Source organism: Aureobasidium subglaciale (genome assembly GCF_000721755.1).
Source record: "Aureobasidium subglaciale EXF-2481 unplaced genomic scaffold scaffold_8, whole genome shotgun sequence".
NCBI classification, from domain to species: Eukaryota; Fungi; Ascomycota; class Dothideomycetes; order Dothideales; family Saccotheciaceae; genus Aureobasidium; species Aureobasidium subglaciale.
In genome coordinates this window covers 798,189-813,087 of record NW_013566987.1, presented here as the reverse complement: position 1 = coordinate 813,087, position 14,899 = coordinate 798,189, and the positions used below count along the sequence as shown (strand labels likewise).

Below are 14,899 nucleotides of genomic sequence, written 5' to 3'. Positions count from 1 at the left end.
TCCGACCTGAAGTCTGTTGGTAAGACATGGTTGCCTTGACCGCATGACCTCGCAGGATTGGCAATTTGACGAGATTAGACAACGAAGTCTACATCGGGGATTGACTGTGATCGCGGAGGGCCGAAAGCCATATGGTGCTTGGAGACAAGATTGTCGATGTTCGAGTGGAATCATCGCTGATGTTGTCTCTGTATGAAGAGACAGCAGTGAATGTGTCCTAGGTATAAATTGCTTAATCGTGATTCCGAACAGTTCTCAGGACGCATTGTAAGCAGTGGCATGGAGATTCGTGCCTTCCAACTGTAAGTGATCAAGCCAAGGATGTATTCTTGACATGAGCGTTCAACATCTCCTTCCCTCAATGCATATTCGGCGCCAGCAACAGCAAGCATCTCCATCAACTGGCTGCACGTCCTTCGTTTTAGCATCTTCAGGATACCACAGTCCTTTTCCTTTGTCGACATCATCCCAGCGACGGCGTTCTCTAGCCTGCCCCTTCGACTTCGTGCATACGCGGGCCGTATCATGGATGGAGGACAACACGAAAAAGGGAAAAAACCAGTCTTTACAATCGAACGAGGAGACCCACCTGGACGTCAAAGATGGCCGCCAGGCATGCGACCCCTTTCAGACATTCGCGAGCTCACCGAGCCAAGCCTGGTCGACGCTCTAGAGAAGAGGTCTATCATAAGCGTCCATCGCCAACCTAGCATCACTCGGCAAAGCTCGCTCAGGAGGGGCCCTTCTGTGAAGCGCACTAGCTCGGTCAGGATTATCGAGCCTGCTGGTAGCTCTAGCTCGAGTTACAGAGATGATTTAATCACGACCGAATCGACCATCGACACACCAGAAAGCCTACGCGACGGCTCAAGTCTGTACAGTATACCTATCTCTAGCATACCCGCTCGGCAATCTTCAAACACTCGCGATCGTCCCAGACATCAGCGAAACCATACATCAAGATCGTCTCCTACACCACTCCAACGCAACGTCAGCCGCACCATTCCATATCGTGGGCAGAGCCATTCTCCAGTCAAGCAGATTAGAGCTCGCTTGGACGCTGTAGGATCTGACACGTCGAGAAGAGTGCCGTCCGGTACATTTATTCGAAATCCCGTCCCACGAGACATCCTCGAGTTTCCAACCCATCGTCACCCGCGCATTGGCGCTGATCTACAGATAGCAGCCCCGCTGTTCGTTGGCGGCGGTACAGTCGAGGGATTCGTCAGGGTCATCGTTGACGAAGCCGACAAATCACGTAACAAGAAGAGTTTGACTCTAGGAAGAATAGCCGTTGATCTCGTCGGGACTGAAGAGACGTCGAGTAATCGCAAGGCCATCTTCTTGTCTTTGGGTACTGAGTTGATTGACTCGACCCATCCACCACCTCGTAACATGATAGAGCCACAAGACTTCCCGGATGATGACTGCTTTTGGTCTCTGATACCCTCCTTCACCAGTCTGCCCTTCGTCATTAGCCTCCCTCTGGACACCGGACCGCCGCCGTTTCACTCCAAGCATGCTCGCATTCGATTTGTACTGTGTGCTACTATTCTGATCAAGGATGGAGGTAGGCAATACTTGGTTCGATGTTCTGAGGATATCTCTGTCCTACCAACGTATGACCGTACGTAGAGTCATTGTGACGTGGACGTCGAGGCATTTGCTAATGGCCCAGTTACAGCAGAGAAGGCCTTGAGGTCACTGCCGAGCCCACTGACTGCGTCCGATGAGCAATCTTTCTCGCGATCCGGTCTGCTCGAAACAGCCAAGATGACAGCAGGTCTTCACCGACAAGTATGGGTCAGCGGTAGCAGTATCTTCGTAGATATCCACATCGCCAATGGCAGTCGGAAGACCATCAAGAAGCTTGACTTGAGTTTAGAAAGGGACATATTGTGCTATCGGCATGTAAGTCAGCACTCCATATCTACTACTTACTTCACTGATACTGATCACGACCCAGGCGGCAGCGGCCACTCTGGAACAGTCTGCCAGTCAAGCTAGGATATTTGAAAGCAACGAGCGATCTATACTAAGTAAACATAGCATGAAACAGGGAGCCAACGGATGGACTGGTGTAGAAGCATATGGTTCCATCACGAGAACATGCGACCTCGAGATCCCAAGAGGACATGCCACAATCAAATGCGGTATGTCCCATCCAACTATTCCCATGCGGCATCCTCTCACTTCATATCAGGCAACTATTTTGAAGTGCGGTATTTCCTCAACATTACCATCGGTGGTTCCCGCACGTAAGTCACATGCTTCCAATGCGTAGCTCTGGATTGCAACTAAGCAGAAACCTTCGCAGGAAAATGTTGTCAATTCAGCTGCCAATCATTGTCATTCATATGGTAAGGCAGCCAACATGCTCAGCGGACTGTTGCTGACACATAGGCAGAACTCGTTGGATGTTTTACCAAACTCCGTTGCACAGGTCGCTGCAGCGATAGAAGAGAAACGCTCAAACCATCGCCGCCACAAGCATTCGACATCACACGCGTCTTCAAAAGTTGGTCAGACGTCAAACTCGCCAGCACGGACGATCGTCACTTCCCTTGCCAAACCGTCGCGCCTACAGGGTCGCGCCTTCGCAGCACCAAGACAACAATCTCTCGAGCGTATGCGTGCCTCTGCGGCAGATCTCCGACAACTCGAAGAAGCTTTAGAGTCCTCTCCGCGCAAGCATCAAGTCTCAAAGCGGCTTACCGAAGTGAAAGCACCTCAGCGAAGCAAATCTGTCGGAAAAGAGAACGTAAGGGCAGCTAGTACGAGGATTGTGTCTCGGCCGGCACGAGAAGTACACAAGCAGCCGAGTAATTTGGCCACGGGTGGGATCAGTGTTGGGAGCTACACCATCTTCAGTCATAACAATTACGACAACACCAATACCAGTTCCTCCAACGATAACGGTAGGATGGAATACGTCACCCCTCCCTCAAAGCGCAAAGAGAAGTTCTTCTCGTCTCCGATCAAATTGGACGGCAAGAGCGTAGGCTCGGCTCTCAAACACGTCCGCAGCATCGACAGCTTTCGTAGCCACAAATCGACAACGAACAGATGGCGAGATCATTTTAGCAAGAAGAAGGATGGTCAGCCGTCTCGACCTCCACCTCCTGTTCCGGCGACAGATCTAGTCACGAGCAACAGATCCAGGATACAACAACAGCATTCGTCAGTACCTTTTATGCTAGGCTTGACGAACCAGGCACCACCCAGACCCCTCAGACGCTCGTTCGATCATGAGATCAGAAACCAAGTCGTCGAGTACACCAGACCACCTGACAAGAGCAGGTTCGAATTCAAGGCTGTTACGAAGAAGAGCAGTACCATGGGATTGAAGAATTGGCTTGGGGAGAGACTTGGTCGTACGAGTCATTGACGGGAGGAGACGACAATATGAGGCACGAGACTAAAGTGGAAGGTTAGTCGTAAGCCTTTGATTAGGACATTGGACGAGTGTAGGAGTAAAAACAGACCTTGACGAGCAACATGACGATGACCATCTTACGACCGACATTACATAGCACAACAATGAATACACAGACATCAGGGGGTGCGATTAACCTCCATATCTCTCTTCAACAAAACCTCATAACAAAGGTAGGCAGAAGTAAGGGTTGAACAAAAACACAATCAATTCGCATTTTCCGAAATGTAAATGTGGGAACAGACTGAAAGCACTCCATTCCCATGCTGTGATAATAAACGAAATGCTCCCAAGGATGATCAACCTCCATGCCGAACAAGAAAAACAAAGCGCCGTTTTCTCATCAGAGTCTGTACTCCTGATGACTTTTATAAAAAAAAAAAAAAAAACGCCTTCTGGTGTCGATTTGGAAAAAAAATTACAGTGCTGTTCTTGTCAAAAACAACACTCCTCGCCAACTCCGAAAACACATAAACAAAACAGTGGAAACAAGCATCCTATCCTTCGTGTCATGCTGTGTTTGTGGTGGGGGAATAAGTATACAGAAAACAACTTTCGAAAAAAAAAAAGAAGAATCGCAGAGTAGAAGATACGAAAAGGTGTGTTGCGAGACCATCGAGTCTGCAATGGTGATGACGATGAGAGATGCCGGAAAATCAGCGTCTCTTGGGTGTTGCGAGTGCGGCAAGACGAGCAGCACTCAACATGCCAGGACGCTTCTCCTTTGGCTTCTGAGTAAAAGACTTGGGTCTGACTCCCATGGTAGGAACTTTTCTGACTGGAGTCTTTGCAGGTGCGGGAGTGGTGGATGGACGAGCGTGTTCAGGCTTATCGGATCTGGCCTTCTTTGCGGGACGTTGCTCGTCGTCGTCGTTTTCCTTGTCACTGGTCATGTTGTTCGGAGCCTCCTTTCTCAAGTCTTCGTTGTCGGCCTTGCGCTTTTGACCGGCGGTGGAGGGGAGTTCAGGTACGACGGAGCGGATCGATGGCTTGATCTCTTGAGAGGTGGTGCGACGAGGCGATGATGCAAAGGTAATAGCTTGTGCACCGGCCCGGAAGGTAAAGTCGTTGGGGGCACCTGCCATGGTCATGCGACGGTAGGCCTTCTTGGGTCGTTCGCCATCGTTGGAGTCAGTGGGTAGGGCGGGATAAGCGATGGTGCTCTTGTCATCAGTCTTTGATAGAGGAGAAGAAGTTTTGGTAGGAGTGTCGGGGGACTCGTCGGCTTGATCGAGAGTCTTTGTAGAGGCAGAGAAGTCGACATGCTTAATGACAGGGCAGGTTTTGGGTGCGCGTGGAGGAGCGGACTTGTCGTCCGAGGCATTGGGTGGAGTCGACAAGTGAGTGCCGTTGGCTACCTTGAAGGGATCATCCGAGTATAGGCGCTGTGGAGTACGTAGAATGGACTTGACGGGAGACTGGCGCAGCAGGTTAAAGCGAGCAAACAGACTAGGCTTTGCAGGAGTTTGCTGTTGCGCAGTGCCGGAGAAGCTTTCAGGAAGTGAGATTTTGGCAGGGGAACGAGCCAGCAATGGCGTCTTGTTGGGCTTCTCCGTGTTGCCGTCTTTGTCCACTTCGCCTTGGGCGAGGCTCGACGGCTTCTTTGCGGGAGATCTGGCGAGGAAAGGAATCTTGGACGAAGCATCAGGAGAGTCGGGTGCAGCCTGGGGCTTGACAGGAGAGGCATGCTTGGCCGGGCTGCGGCTGAGCAATGGACTTTCAGGCGCCTCTGGCTCAAAGTGAGCAATGCGGTCCGCCATGGTCGACTTGACTGGAGACTTCATTGGCGACTTTGACAAAAGTTGTGCACGTTGTTCCTTTGGCTTCTGTTGAGCCTGCTCTTGCTGGATGCTTGCGCTGGTCATGTTGAGTCTGACGGGACTGCGATGGAAGCCAGGGATCATGGTGGTGCGACGAGCAGATTTGGCAGACTTGAGTATCGACTGCGGAGGCTTGACAGAGCGAGGAGTCATGGCTGGCTTCATAGCACTCTTGAGAGTAGGCTTGGGCGTGGCGGCAGGGCGAGAAGTGGTGGCATCGTCCTCGGCAGCGTGTTTGACACGCTTGGCCGGAGCTGCCTCGAGGTTGGCGTGGGACGGAGGTCTAGGTAATGATGTAGAAGATGATGACGAGGATGGACGCTCGAGCTCGGCCTTGGATGGCGAGCGCTTGAGTGCAGACGGCTTGTCGGTGGCCAGAGGATTGGCGTCTTTTGCTCTGAAAGCCGAAGGGTGGTCGGCAATCGAGTCCATCTTCTTGAACGCCTTCATGTGCACATCGCTAAAGCGACTGACCTTTCCGGACGGAGTGGCCATCTTGCGGCCCAGTACGTCGCTGGCTGAGGGCTGGCCCTTCTGTGTGGCTTGCATCTCGATGCGTATCTTTGCCGCCTCGCCCCTGGTTTCCTCCATCAAGGCGCGAGCTTGCGGACTCAGATTCAGGCTAGGGCGCTGGAAGGTGAAGCTGAAGTTGGGAGCGTTGTCCATGATGCTTTGTGCAGCGCGGGGAGTCTTTGTTGGTGTCTGCTGAGTCGTCTTGTTGCTGCTAAAGCCCAGCCATCGTGCCTCGTCCAAGGGCTTTGCTGTGCTCATTTGGTATTTCTGGGGGTGCATCTCTTGTACACTGGCTTGTATCGGCGTGTTGTCGCGAGGCGTTTGAGCGCCTCTGGTGGGTGTAGGTTGGACTTCCTCTTGTTCGTCGACGGCGGACAACTTGGGAGCGGTGAGTGGCGTCTTGATGGCATTGCTGTCGACATCCATATCCGAGACTCTCTGTGCCTGCATATGTCGTTAGTATATGTCTAGAGTAAGACTGAGGAGATGGAGATCGAGCTCACCTGCGGCGTGACCGACTGCTTCGCACGGATTCTGGCCGATGAGCGTCGAGCCATGATCGCTGTGTGATGTGGAGATACTAGGACAAAGGACACAAATAGAGCAGATCGGACAAGTTTGCTGGAGTCGACTGGTACAATCTGCAGCGTTAATGGATAAACACGACAAACAAACGCTCTCTGGAAAGCTCCCCGATTTTCAACGCTCGCGTCAAAAAACAACAAAACAAAATAATCATGACGTGGGCAGATCCTCCTGAGCAACCGACTGCACTGACCACCCCGTTTCAATCATCGATGAAACAAAAATTCATGTCTGCTACGCACTACAAATATGCCCTGGTGGTTACGGGTGGGTTATATAGAGATGCTCCAATTTGCTCTGTGGAGCGGCCGCTGAAAGGCTCAAGGTAGTAGTGCTTCTACAAAATCGTCATATCACTTCTTTGCATCTGATGATCTGATAGGCCTGACCACAAAGCAATGTCGGCCGAGACTGACATACCTAGCTATGACATCGGCCTATCTGTGACGAATTTGTAGCAATTGAAATCACTTCTCCAGACGCCCAGATTCCAGAATGATCCAGCTTTACCCATGCTTCATAATCAATTAGCTTGCAATACTGTTGAACAGTCTTCTTTTCTCCAGTAGTTTTCCAATCTTTAACAACTTTTCCCATAACGCATATCGATTCACAACATGGCTCAATCTACTCAGAACAAGCAATGGCTCACCAACCAGGATGGTGTCGGCAGTATACACCGTGGCGAATCAACCATCCCTCAACCTGGAGAGAAGGAAGTCCTCGTCAAGATTCACACTGTCTCTCTAAACTACAGAGACACTGAAGTGTGTGATGGCGGCTACAACCATCACAAGAGCGTCGATGCTGAGAAGAAGGCTATCGTTCCTGGCTCCGACATGTGTGGCACTGTCGTCAAAGCTGGACCTGGAGCTGCTCTCAAAGAAGGACAGAGAGTTTTGTCCATTTTCCTACAGACTCACCAGACTGGCCAGGTTCAGGAAAGTGATATGGCATCTGGGGTGGGCCTGCCTCTTGAGGGTGTTCTCCAAGAGTACCGTGTGTTCCCTGACAATGCTCTTGTGACTGTTCCCGACTACATGAGCGACGAGGAAGCGGCCACTCTACCTATTGCCGGTGTCACTGCCTTCATGGCCATGAACTGGATGCAGCCCATTGGAAAGCCGATCACCAACCCCGAGACCACCGTCTTGTTCCAGGGTACTGGAGGAGTGTCAATCATGGGTCTGCAGATGGCCAAAGCATGTGGACTGAAAGGTAAGCTCTTTGTCGGCGTGATCCTCAGACTATGGCTAACGTTCCAAAGCAATTGTGACCTCGTCTTCGGACGAGAAGCTTGAAAAGGCTCGTCAGCTTGGTGCTGACTACACTATCAACTACAAGAAGTTCCCCAACTGGTCCGAAAAGGCCATGGAGTTCACCAAGGGCAAAGGTGTCGACATCATCCTCGAATGCGGCGGTGCTCAAACTGTCCGCCAAAGCTTCGACTCTATCGCCTTTGGTGGTCTCATATCGAGCATTGGCTACCTGTCTGGCAAGCAGGACACCGAGAGCGATGCACTCAACATCAATGTATTGGCCTTGAGACGTAACGTTACTCTCAAAGGCCACCTCAACGGACCCAAGGACAGATTCGAAGAGATGCTGCAGCTCTATGCTCAGGAGCAGATTCACCCTGTGGTAGACAAGGTGTTCAGCTTCGATGGAACAAAGGACGCTATGCAATACCTTGCCAAGGGTGGTCATTTCGGCAAGGTCGTCATCAAGATCGCATAAGAATAAGCCAGTAAATGAAAAATTAATCATGCATAACCGGCCTGCCGTTATTATCGTGAAAGGTGAAGGCTAGGTTGGCCAGGAATGTAACAGCTGCATAGTACGTGCACCGCCACAGGATCTGGGCGATGCTGCTATCAAGCATCGAAGATCCTGAATTTGCGCGTTTGCGTTCAAAACTTCATGGAGTGTCCATAGCAAGGAATTACGATAGTCTTGGTCATTTTTCAGCGTGTTTGTTTGTTTGTTGTCGTAACAGTTGTATGACGTCTCAATTTCGGTCGAAAAAAACAAGCTGTGGAGAGGAAGACTCCTGAGTACTCCTTGTTGTACAACAGTATCAACGGTCAATAAGGCGTGGCGCTGCACAAGCGGTAGACGATTACCAACAGGAGGGGCTGGCAATGTGCGTCCAATGCATGATTATCGCCCGCTCCAGCAGCAGACCAATGGCCCATATCCTTGGGCAATACTCGGCCTATGAGTCTGCTGTGCGCTTCCGAATCAATGGGTCCCAGGCTCGCTGCATTGACAGCGGACACTTGCCTGCCACATTTCCAAAAGAATCTCGGGGGAGAGGTGGGATCCTAATGATTCGATGTTTGGTCCGGCAGGTGATGAGCAGGGGCAAGGCCAACCGCCGCGGGTGTCGGAAAGTTCACTTTTGGCTCAGATTTGACAGGTTTGACGTTGGCCGCGACTGCCTTCACAAGCAACACTGACAGTCCTAAGAGCCCTCAGGCAGGTCATTTCGCACGACTTCTCGCCTTAGAAATAGGCATGCGTGCATTTGACTGAGGATGATGATATATTTAATCGCTACAGACCCACGTGCCAGTAGAGCAGGGCTCGGTTCCGAGATGTTACACGACAGCAAACAGCAAAGATCCTTCACACATTTAGAGCTTAATTACTCCTTGCAGGAAGCCTCACTTCCAGATAGTGTGCCTGTTTCTTGAAGTGAGCTTTGCAACGGCCTCTCCACTCACACCGTTGGTGTTACGAACACTTCGACATTTCTTCGTCTTCTTCTTTCATGCCAATACATATATTGCCATCGGGGCCCTCTCAATAGCGTCGACATTCTCGAACATTACACAATGCTGAGCACAGCGCCTGCAGCAGATGCCCCGCCCTCCGGCTTTGAGTAAGTTCAATCTATCTCCTACTCGCACGCTCAAGTTGCATTCCGCCATTGCACGCATTTGGTGACGTACCTTAATGGCTTGACCTATTTGCTGACAGGACATGCACAGAAGAAAGCTGAGCTCTTCAATCCAGCGTCTTCGAGCCAATAGTATCTATCATGAGCGCTCCTTCGGATCAGGCGAAGCCTCCAAGTACGATCTACGCGCCCTGGCCGAAAGATCGTCACACTCATACATTGTTCCAGGTCCCAACTGTATCTCCAAAGACTGAAGTCAGTTAACCGCCACGCTGGCCACAACCTGAACAACGACGAGGCCCTCTTCTTCCTCTCGTTGCCTGACAAGATCCGTCGTCTTCACTTCACCACTCAAGAGAACATTCTGATGCGGGCCGCATGCGAGCTGCAACTTTCGAAGCAGCCTCGTCACGAATCACGCCCTCCTCTTCCTCTGAGATCTTGGACCGACGGAGCCGCCTCTATCAGCCACAGCTACGCCAGGTCCTCTATCAGCCGCGACACTATGGCCGAACCTGCCTACAGTCCCTTGACTCCGACCGGTTCCGATGGTGGCTACTCCTCGGCATTCAGCATCCGTACCTCGTCCCGTCCACGTACCGAGTCTCTCAAGTCTTCCACTGGTTCCATCTTGCCTTTTAATCCACTGGGCTGCCATCCTCTTGCAAAGCCACGCACATCCAGCTTGTCCTACAGTCCCTTCGATTATCCCAGGGCCGTTTCCAAGGCACCCGAGACTCCGCCTTCTACCACTCGACAGTACCTGGACCCGAAGACGAGAGCAATGATCCGCCAGTGTACCGCATCTCCTGAAGCTTTCGACGAAGTTCTCAACTTTGGATATCTCGCCGAGGAGGACTTTCCTGCTGCTGACTCGCCGACCACTTCGGAATACCAACTTGACGAAGGCCTGAGCTCATCGGATGGCATGTCTGACGACGAAGATGACTACTTCACACTCGACTCTGACGACGAACCTTGCACCCCAGGCTCGGATGATACTCTGGCCACTAGCTGGGACATCCACTCCCCCTACGCGTCATTCCAGCGTCTGGACAGTGGCTGCTATCGTTCCAAGCCACGCCCGATGACTCTCCGTGTCACTCTGACCAAGCCTGAGAACAAATCAGTCATGGACGACTCACCTACTCGTGCCATCAAGTCCGATCAAGATGACCACTCGAGTCTGAGAGTTGAAGACCTTCTGGCACTTGAACGACTGACCTTCTCTGACGATGTCACTGGAATGTATGGAGCTTTTGCCGTTACACCTACCAAGGACAGCAGCAAGATGAAGAAACTCTTGAGAAGATTGACATCGCCTGCTCTGAAGCAAATGATGTGATGAAAACACAATCTGGTGGAAGCAGTCTTGCCCGCAACGAGCTGTACCGGCTAGAAAGACGAAAAAATGAAAGACACAGCAAAGGAAAGAGCTTCAACTGCGCGGAAGCCTCGAACTCGAACACCAGGGGTCAGGCGCATTATTTTTTCGCATCATGTTTTAACGATCAGCATTCTCAACGAAAAAGGGGATGCAACAACAACAACAACACCAATACCACCACCAACAAGAATAATGGGGTTTCTTTTATTTTGCTTTTTTCTGCTTTTTATTGTAAAGATACCACATTCAGCGAGGGGAATCAAAGATTAAAGGGAAAGGGAAGAATTTATGGCTACGAACAGACCAAATGACACAATTGCTTTTGGCTACACACACGTACTTTTACATTTCTCCACATTCTCATGGTGTGATATGTCTCTAACCAAGTGCAAGACATGGCTTCTTTTGAGGAAAACAGCTCAGAGACTCTCGAAAAGCATACATGTATAATGCACATCCCAAAACATGGCATTCCTCACAAATACCATCTCGCATAGCATTATACTACTGCTATGCCGGCACTCATAACCTTAAAACCTAAATGCATGAATCTAGTGCCATGGAATTCGTCCACTATACAATAAACCATCTAATACAATGCTGCATATTCTACGTTTTGATGCACTCATGTACAACCGTTATAGGCGCATTCTTAGCCAAAACGCCTCCATTGTCCTCCAAAAAGAGATGGCTGCTTTTTACCGCAATATAAATATGTTGGGGTAGGTTTGCCCGTTTGGAAAATGGTGGACTGGTTGGAGACGTTTCTCGCCAAAAGACCCAGAGTTCAGGGATTCAACCCACCCACAACCGTTCCTTCAAACGTGAAGGATAGATAATGGATACGGTATGCGCAGTTTCCCCTTGTGTTGCAAAAAGCCTTTCTCTGCCTTTCTCTGTCTATCACCCGTTGCGTTGCGTGGCGTACAAAGGGTCCAAAGACAAAGTTACATTGTTGAATTTGAATGGCAGTTTTGAGAGGCTGAGAGAATGGCGTTTTTGTAATAGCTACTTATCTATCCCTGATTCTTTGATAATGCAACTCGAGCGCGTTAGGTTTGGTAACCATGCCACTTCCCACCTTGTCAGGTGTGTTTGTTGACATACATATCAACGTACGATGGGGGTCTCGGCAATTGCGAAATGGAGTTTCACAGATCTATTCAGGGTCACAAGGAGACACGAGACGAAAGAGGGAAACACATAAGACATGGAACAATACGGAGATTATAAGACACGGGATGAAAAACATTGGAGGATTTCGAATCTCAATTCTGTGGTTTCCCCAATAAAGTGGTTTGAATCTCGGCATTAAACAAAAACCGTGACTGGAGATATGAGTTTGATTTGATGGAATCTCCAGGACCGGAGATTTGTTCGTTCTGCTTTTAGGTCTTGCACATGCCGGATGTGAAGATGGTTGAGCAGAACGACAGATCCTGGAGATTACCTAAAGGACCTCTCCTTCGCAAGCATCGGCAAAGTGCCCTTCTCTGTGCCAGCCAACCGCCAGGGGAGGAGAGAAGGGGCCATTGTTGTTGCACAACCCATCGACCGTGTACATGACCTCAAGCCCGAGCTAGCGGTGCCTGAAGTCGGCCAAGGTGATGGAGATGAGCTGAAAGGTGCGCCGACCTACTTGTACTGAACTAGCAGTATCGAGCTGGAAGGCGCACCCATCATGATCTTGTGCATGCCGAGCGCAGCCGACGACTCAGAGAACGATGAGCATACCAAATACTCTTCGCAGTCCAGGCTGGCCGACTCGATGCCAAGTCTCGAACAACATGCCTTCACCACCAGGGTGAGGAAGGTCGTCCGAGATCTGCTGATTCAGTGGATAACGTTCTCCAAGTTCGACTAGCAGACATTAGAGAGCCAACGATTTCCAGTAGAATCTCGGCAGAAGGCATCGGAAAGGGGGGATCGAACACGTCCAGCGTGTTCTTGTGAGATGTGTAACGAAAACCAAAAGAGTCCAGCCCTTTCGAAAGCCGTGAGGCATATGATGTCTCCCTTTTTGCTTTCCCATGCAATCGTAACCTGCGTTTGCATAACATTCATGACAAGAAAAGAGAAAAAGGAAATGGCAGTATTGTCCAGCAATATGCAAAACAAGAACAGCAAAAAAATCAGTAACGCTTGCTCAACAAGACCCGACCAAAACAAAAATCCAAAATGCAAAGTCGCTCGCTCGGATGACGGAAGAGATGAGTGGGGAAAAGATAAAACGCCGCCATATGCGCTGAGGAGGATGAACCATGTTGGGTTCGGGCTTGTACCATTGTAGAAGATCGCATCGCATCGCATCTGTGTGGGGTTAGATTGTCGACAGTCCATATTGATCGGAAATCGGGATGAGGTGCCACTGTCTCAAGACTCATGTCAAGGGTTGGGATGGGCCAGATCACCAACCGGAAAGACCACGGTCGGCTTGGGCTCCATCACATGTAGAACACATTGCTAGATGGTAGCATATTGCGGAGCAAATGCGTTAAAGCCCCAACCATGGGCGTCGAAGCCGGTGTTTGACATACTCGTGCCACACGAGGGCAATGCACTTGGCAAAGGTATCATGGGCATAGACATGATAGGTATACCACTAGCGAGTTGTGCTGAGGTATAAAACGGTGGCTCACAGACGTGGACAGGTGATTGACTGTACGAGGGTGTCGGAGAAGGAAGCTGGGCAGCGTCCATACCCAGCGAGGACCAATAATGAGCCGGAGGGGCGCCGGCAGTACTTGTTCCGGGATTAGAAGGTAGGACCTGCCACGGATCCACAGGGTTGGGTACTAGATGGTAGGCCTGGGCCGGCTGCCACCACTGACCAGGTACAAAGTACATGTTCGACATGGGTGGAGCAGGGGCGATCAGGTCGACAACTCGTGGAGGCGGAGGAAGAAGAGGCAAGAACAGGTTCATGATGGCCGACTTGACACTGTCACTTCGCCCTTCGAGCAGCTCGCCCGCGCCTTCCTCTTCCAGACCTTCCAAAGCACGGACGCCCGTCCGGTAGACAAAGCGATTGACAGCTTGGACAAAAGTCTCTTGCATCTTCTTGATCTGATCATCCTTCTCTGGCCACGCATAGGTACTGGCTGCAATGTCGACCGAGTAGATGTCATTGTGGTAGTCTATCAGAGCGTCGATGGTGTCTTGGGTCAACTTGAAGGCGACTTCGTGTTGAGAAACCATGTCGACATGCACGACGTATGCTTGCACAGGTGTCAGAGTGTAGTTGGAGATGGCTTCCCGCAGCGGATCCGAGTCTTTGAGCAGTTCCGAGTCGGGAGCATTCGGCAGCATCAGCGAGGACAAGAGCCAGATGGCAGTCGATGCGCCCAGAGTCTCTGTCAGGAAGCGATAGTGTTGCGGAACGCTGTTGAGGGGCCGTTTGACGCGACTGATGCGCTTCAGTGCTTGTGTGAGCCATGTCTCGACTCTGGAGCCTAGTACGATTGTCGGGGCCGATCGAGGTGCGAATGCTGCTGCCGACGCAGGGAGGAGCTGTATAGGCATCACTGCTACCAGCAGTAGCTCTTATTCTGGCTATGAGCCTACTATGGGTGACCTCGATGTTATATGGACGTGGTAGATGCGATGCGATGCGATGTATTCTGGCGGGTTTTATCTTTTTCCGAGCGAGACTGGGCCTGTTGGCCGGCGTGGAAGGCACGAACAGGACGGCGTAGGTGTGCTTGCTGTGTGAGTTAGTAATTAGTAGATTGAAGGAAAACAAGGAAATGGACGAATATGTGCTGAGGAAGGAGCTCTGTCGAGAGGGTGGTTGAAGAAAAGCTTCAGACAAGGTGGGGCTCTCAGTATATGAAGACCAAAACTACCATGACTACTACCTAGATGCACACGGCTGACGGTGGCTATGCCGCGGCACACTCTACTTGCACGCTTCATGCATGATTCTGCCTGTCTGCGCAATCTCTAGTAGACGTGCTGACCTTTCCGCCATATCGACTCCAGTTTCCTTCTATTTTGGTTCCCTCCAGCTTCCTGTTTGTACTCGTTCGTCTTGTCTACCTAGCTGCTCCCCACGCGCCCTACAGCCCGAGAGTACCAGCCCTCTCTTCGTCAGCAGCGCCATGCTGTGTCTGAACACTAACCCACACCAACGCTACAATCTCTGATGTGCATTTGCGATCGTGTCTTGCTTCTCCCCTTCGCTAGTCGCATGTCTCGAGAGAGTGACTGCTCGCACAGGGTAACAGGGTTCATGCATACACCGAACGTTCACACTG

The 14,899-nt window shown here is 50.9% G+C and overlaps 4 protein-coding genes across 4 annotated transcripts; 3 read left to right on the top strand and 1 right to left on the bottom strand.

The window, feature by feature from the left end:
• Positions 1-156: 156 nt before the first annotated feature.
• AUEXF2481DRAFT_672194 (uncharacterized protein) lies at positions 157-3,554 on the top strand. The gene is made up of 6 exons (XM_013489307.1): positions 157-1,627; positions 1,685-1,911; positions 1,967-2,153; positions 2,204-2,258; positions 2,318-2,360; positions 2,408-3,554. Exons 1-6 carry the CDS (start codon positions 526-528, stop codon positions 3,386-3,388), a joined length of 2,595 nt encoding a protein of 864 aa, XP_013344761.1. The 5' UTR covers positions 157-525; the 3' UTR covers positions 3,389-3,554.
• Positions 3,555-6,576: 3,022 nt separating this feature from the next.
• Positions 6,577-8,361, top strand: AUEXF2481DRAFT_39325 (uncharacterized protein). The gene is made up of 3 exons (XM_013489153.1): positions 6,577-6,679; positions 6,737-7,572; positions 7,622-8,361. Exons 2-3 carry the CDS (start codon positions 6,972-6,974, stop codon positions 8,089-8,091), a joined length of 1,071 nt encoding a protein of 356 aa, XP_013344607.1. The 5' UTR covers positions 6,577-6,679; positions 6,737-6,971; the 3' UTR covers positions 8,092-8,361.
• An 830-nt stretch (positions 8,362-9,191) lies between these two features.
• AUEXF2481DRAFT_28932 (uncharacterized protein) lies at positions 9,192-10,601 on the top strand (the record flags this gene model as incomplete). The annotated part of the gene is made up of 3 exons (XM_013489063.1): positions 9,192-9,238; positions 9,348-9,431; positions 9,485-10,601. 3 exons carry the CDS (start codon positions 9,192-9,194, stop codon positions 10,599-10,601), a joined length of 1,248 nt encoding a protein of 415 aa, XP_013344517.1.
• A 2,505-nt stretch (positions 10,602-13,106) lies between these two features.
• Positions 13,107-14,165, bottom strand: AUEXF2481DRAFT_4472 (uncharacterized protein; the record flags this gene model as incomplete). Its single annotated transcript, XM_013489007.1, has 1 exon — positions 13,107-14,165. One exon carries the CDS (start codon positions 14,163-14,165, stop codon positions 13,107-13,109), a length of 1,059 nt encoding a protein of 352 aa, XP_013344461.1.
• Positions 14,166-14,899: the final 734 nt, after the last annotated feature.

Coding starts and splice junctions, on each gene's coding strand:
- AUEXF2481DRAFT_39325 (XM_013489153.1), top strand. CDS start 6,972: ATGGCTCAATCTACTCAGAACAAGCAATGGCTCACCAACCAGGATGGT. Junction 7,573..7,621: donor CAAAGCATGTGGACTGAAAG/GTAAGCTCTTTG, acceptor AACGTTCCAAAG/CAATTGTGACCTCGTCTTCG.
- AUEXF2481DRAFT_672194 (XM_013489307.1), top strand. CDS start 526: ATGGATGGAGGACAACACGAAAAAGGGAAAAAACCAGTCTTTACAATC. Junction 1,628..1,684: donor TGTCCTACCAACGTATGACC/GTACGTAGAGTC, acceptor GCCCAGTTACAG/CAGAGAAGGCCTTGAGGTCA. Junction 2,259..2,317: donor ACCATCGGTGGTTCCCGCAC/GTAAGTCACATG, acceptor AAACCTTCGCAG/GAAAATGTTGTCAATTCAGC.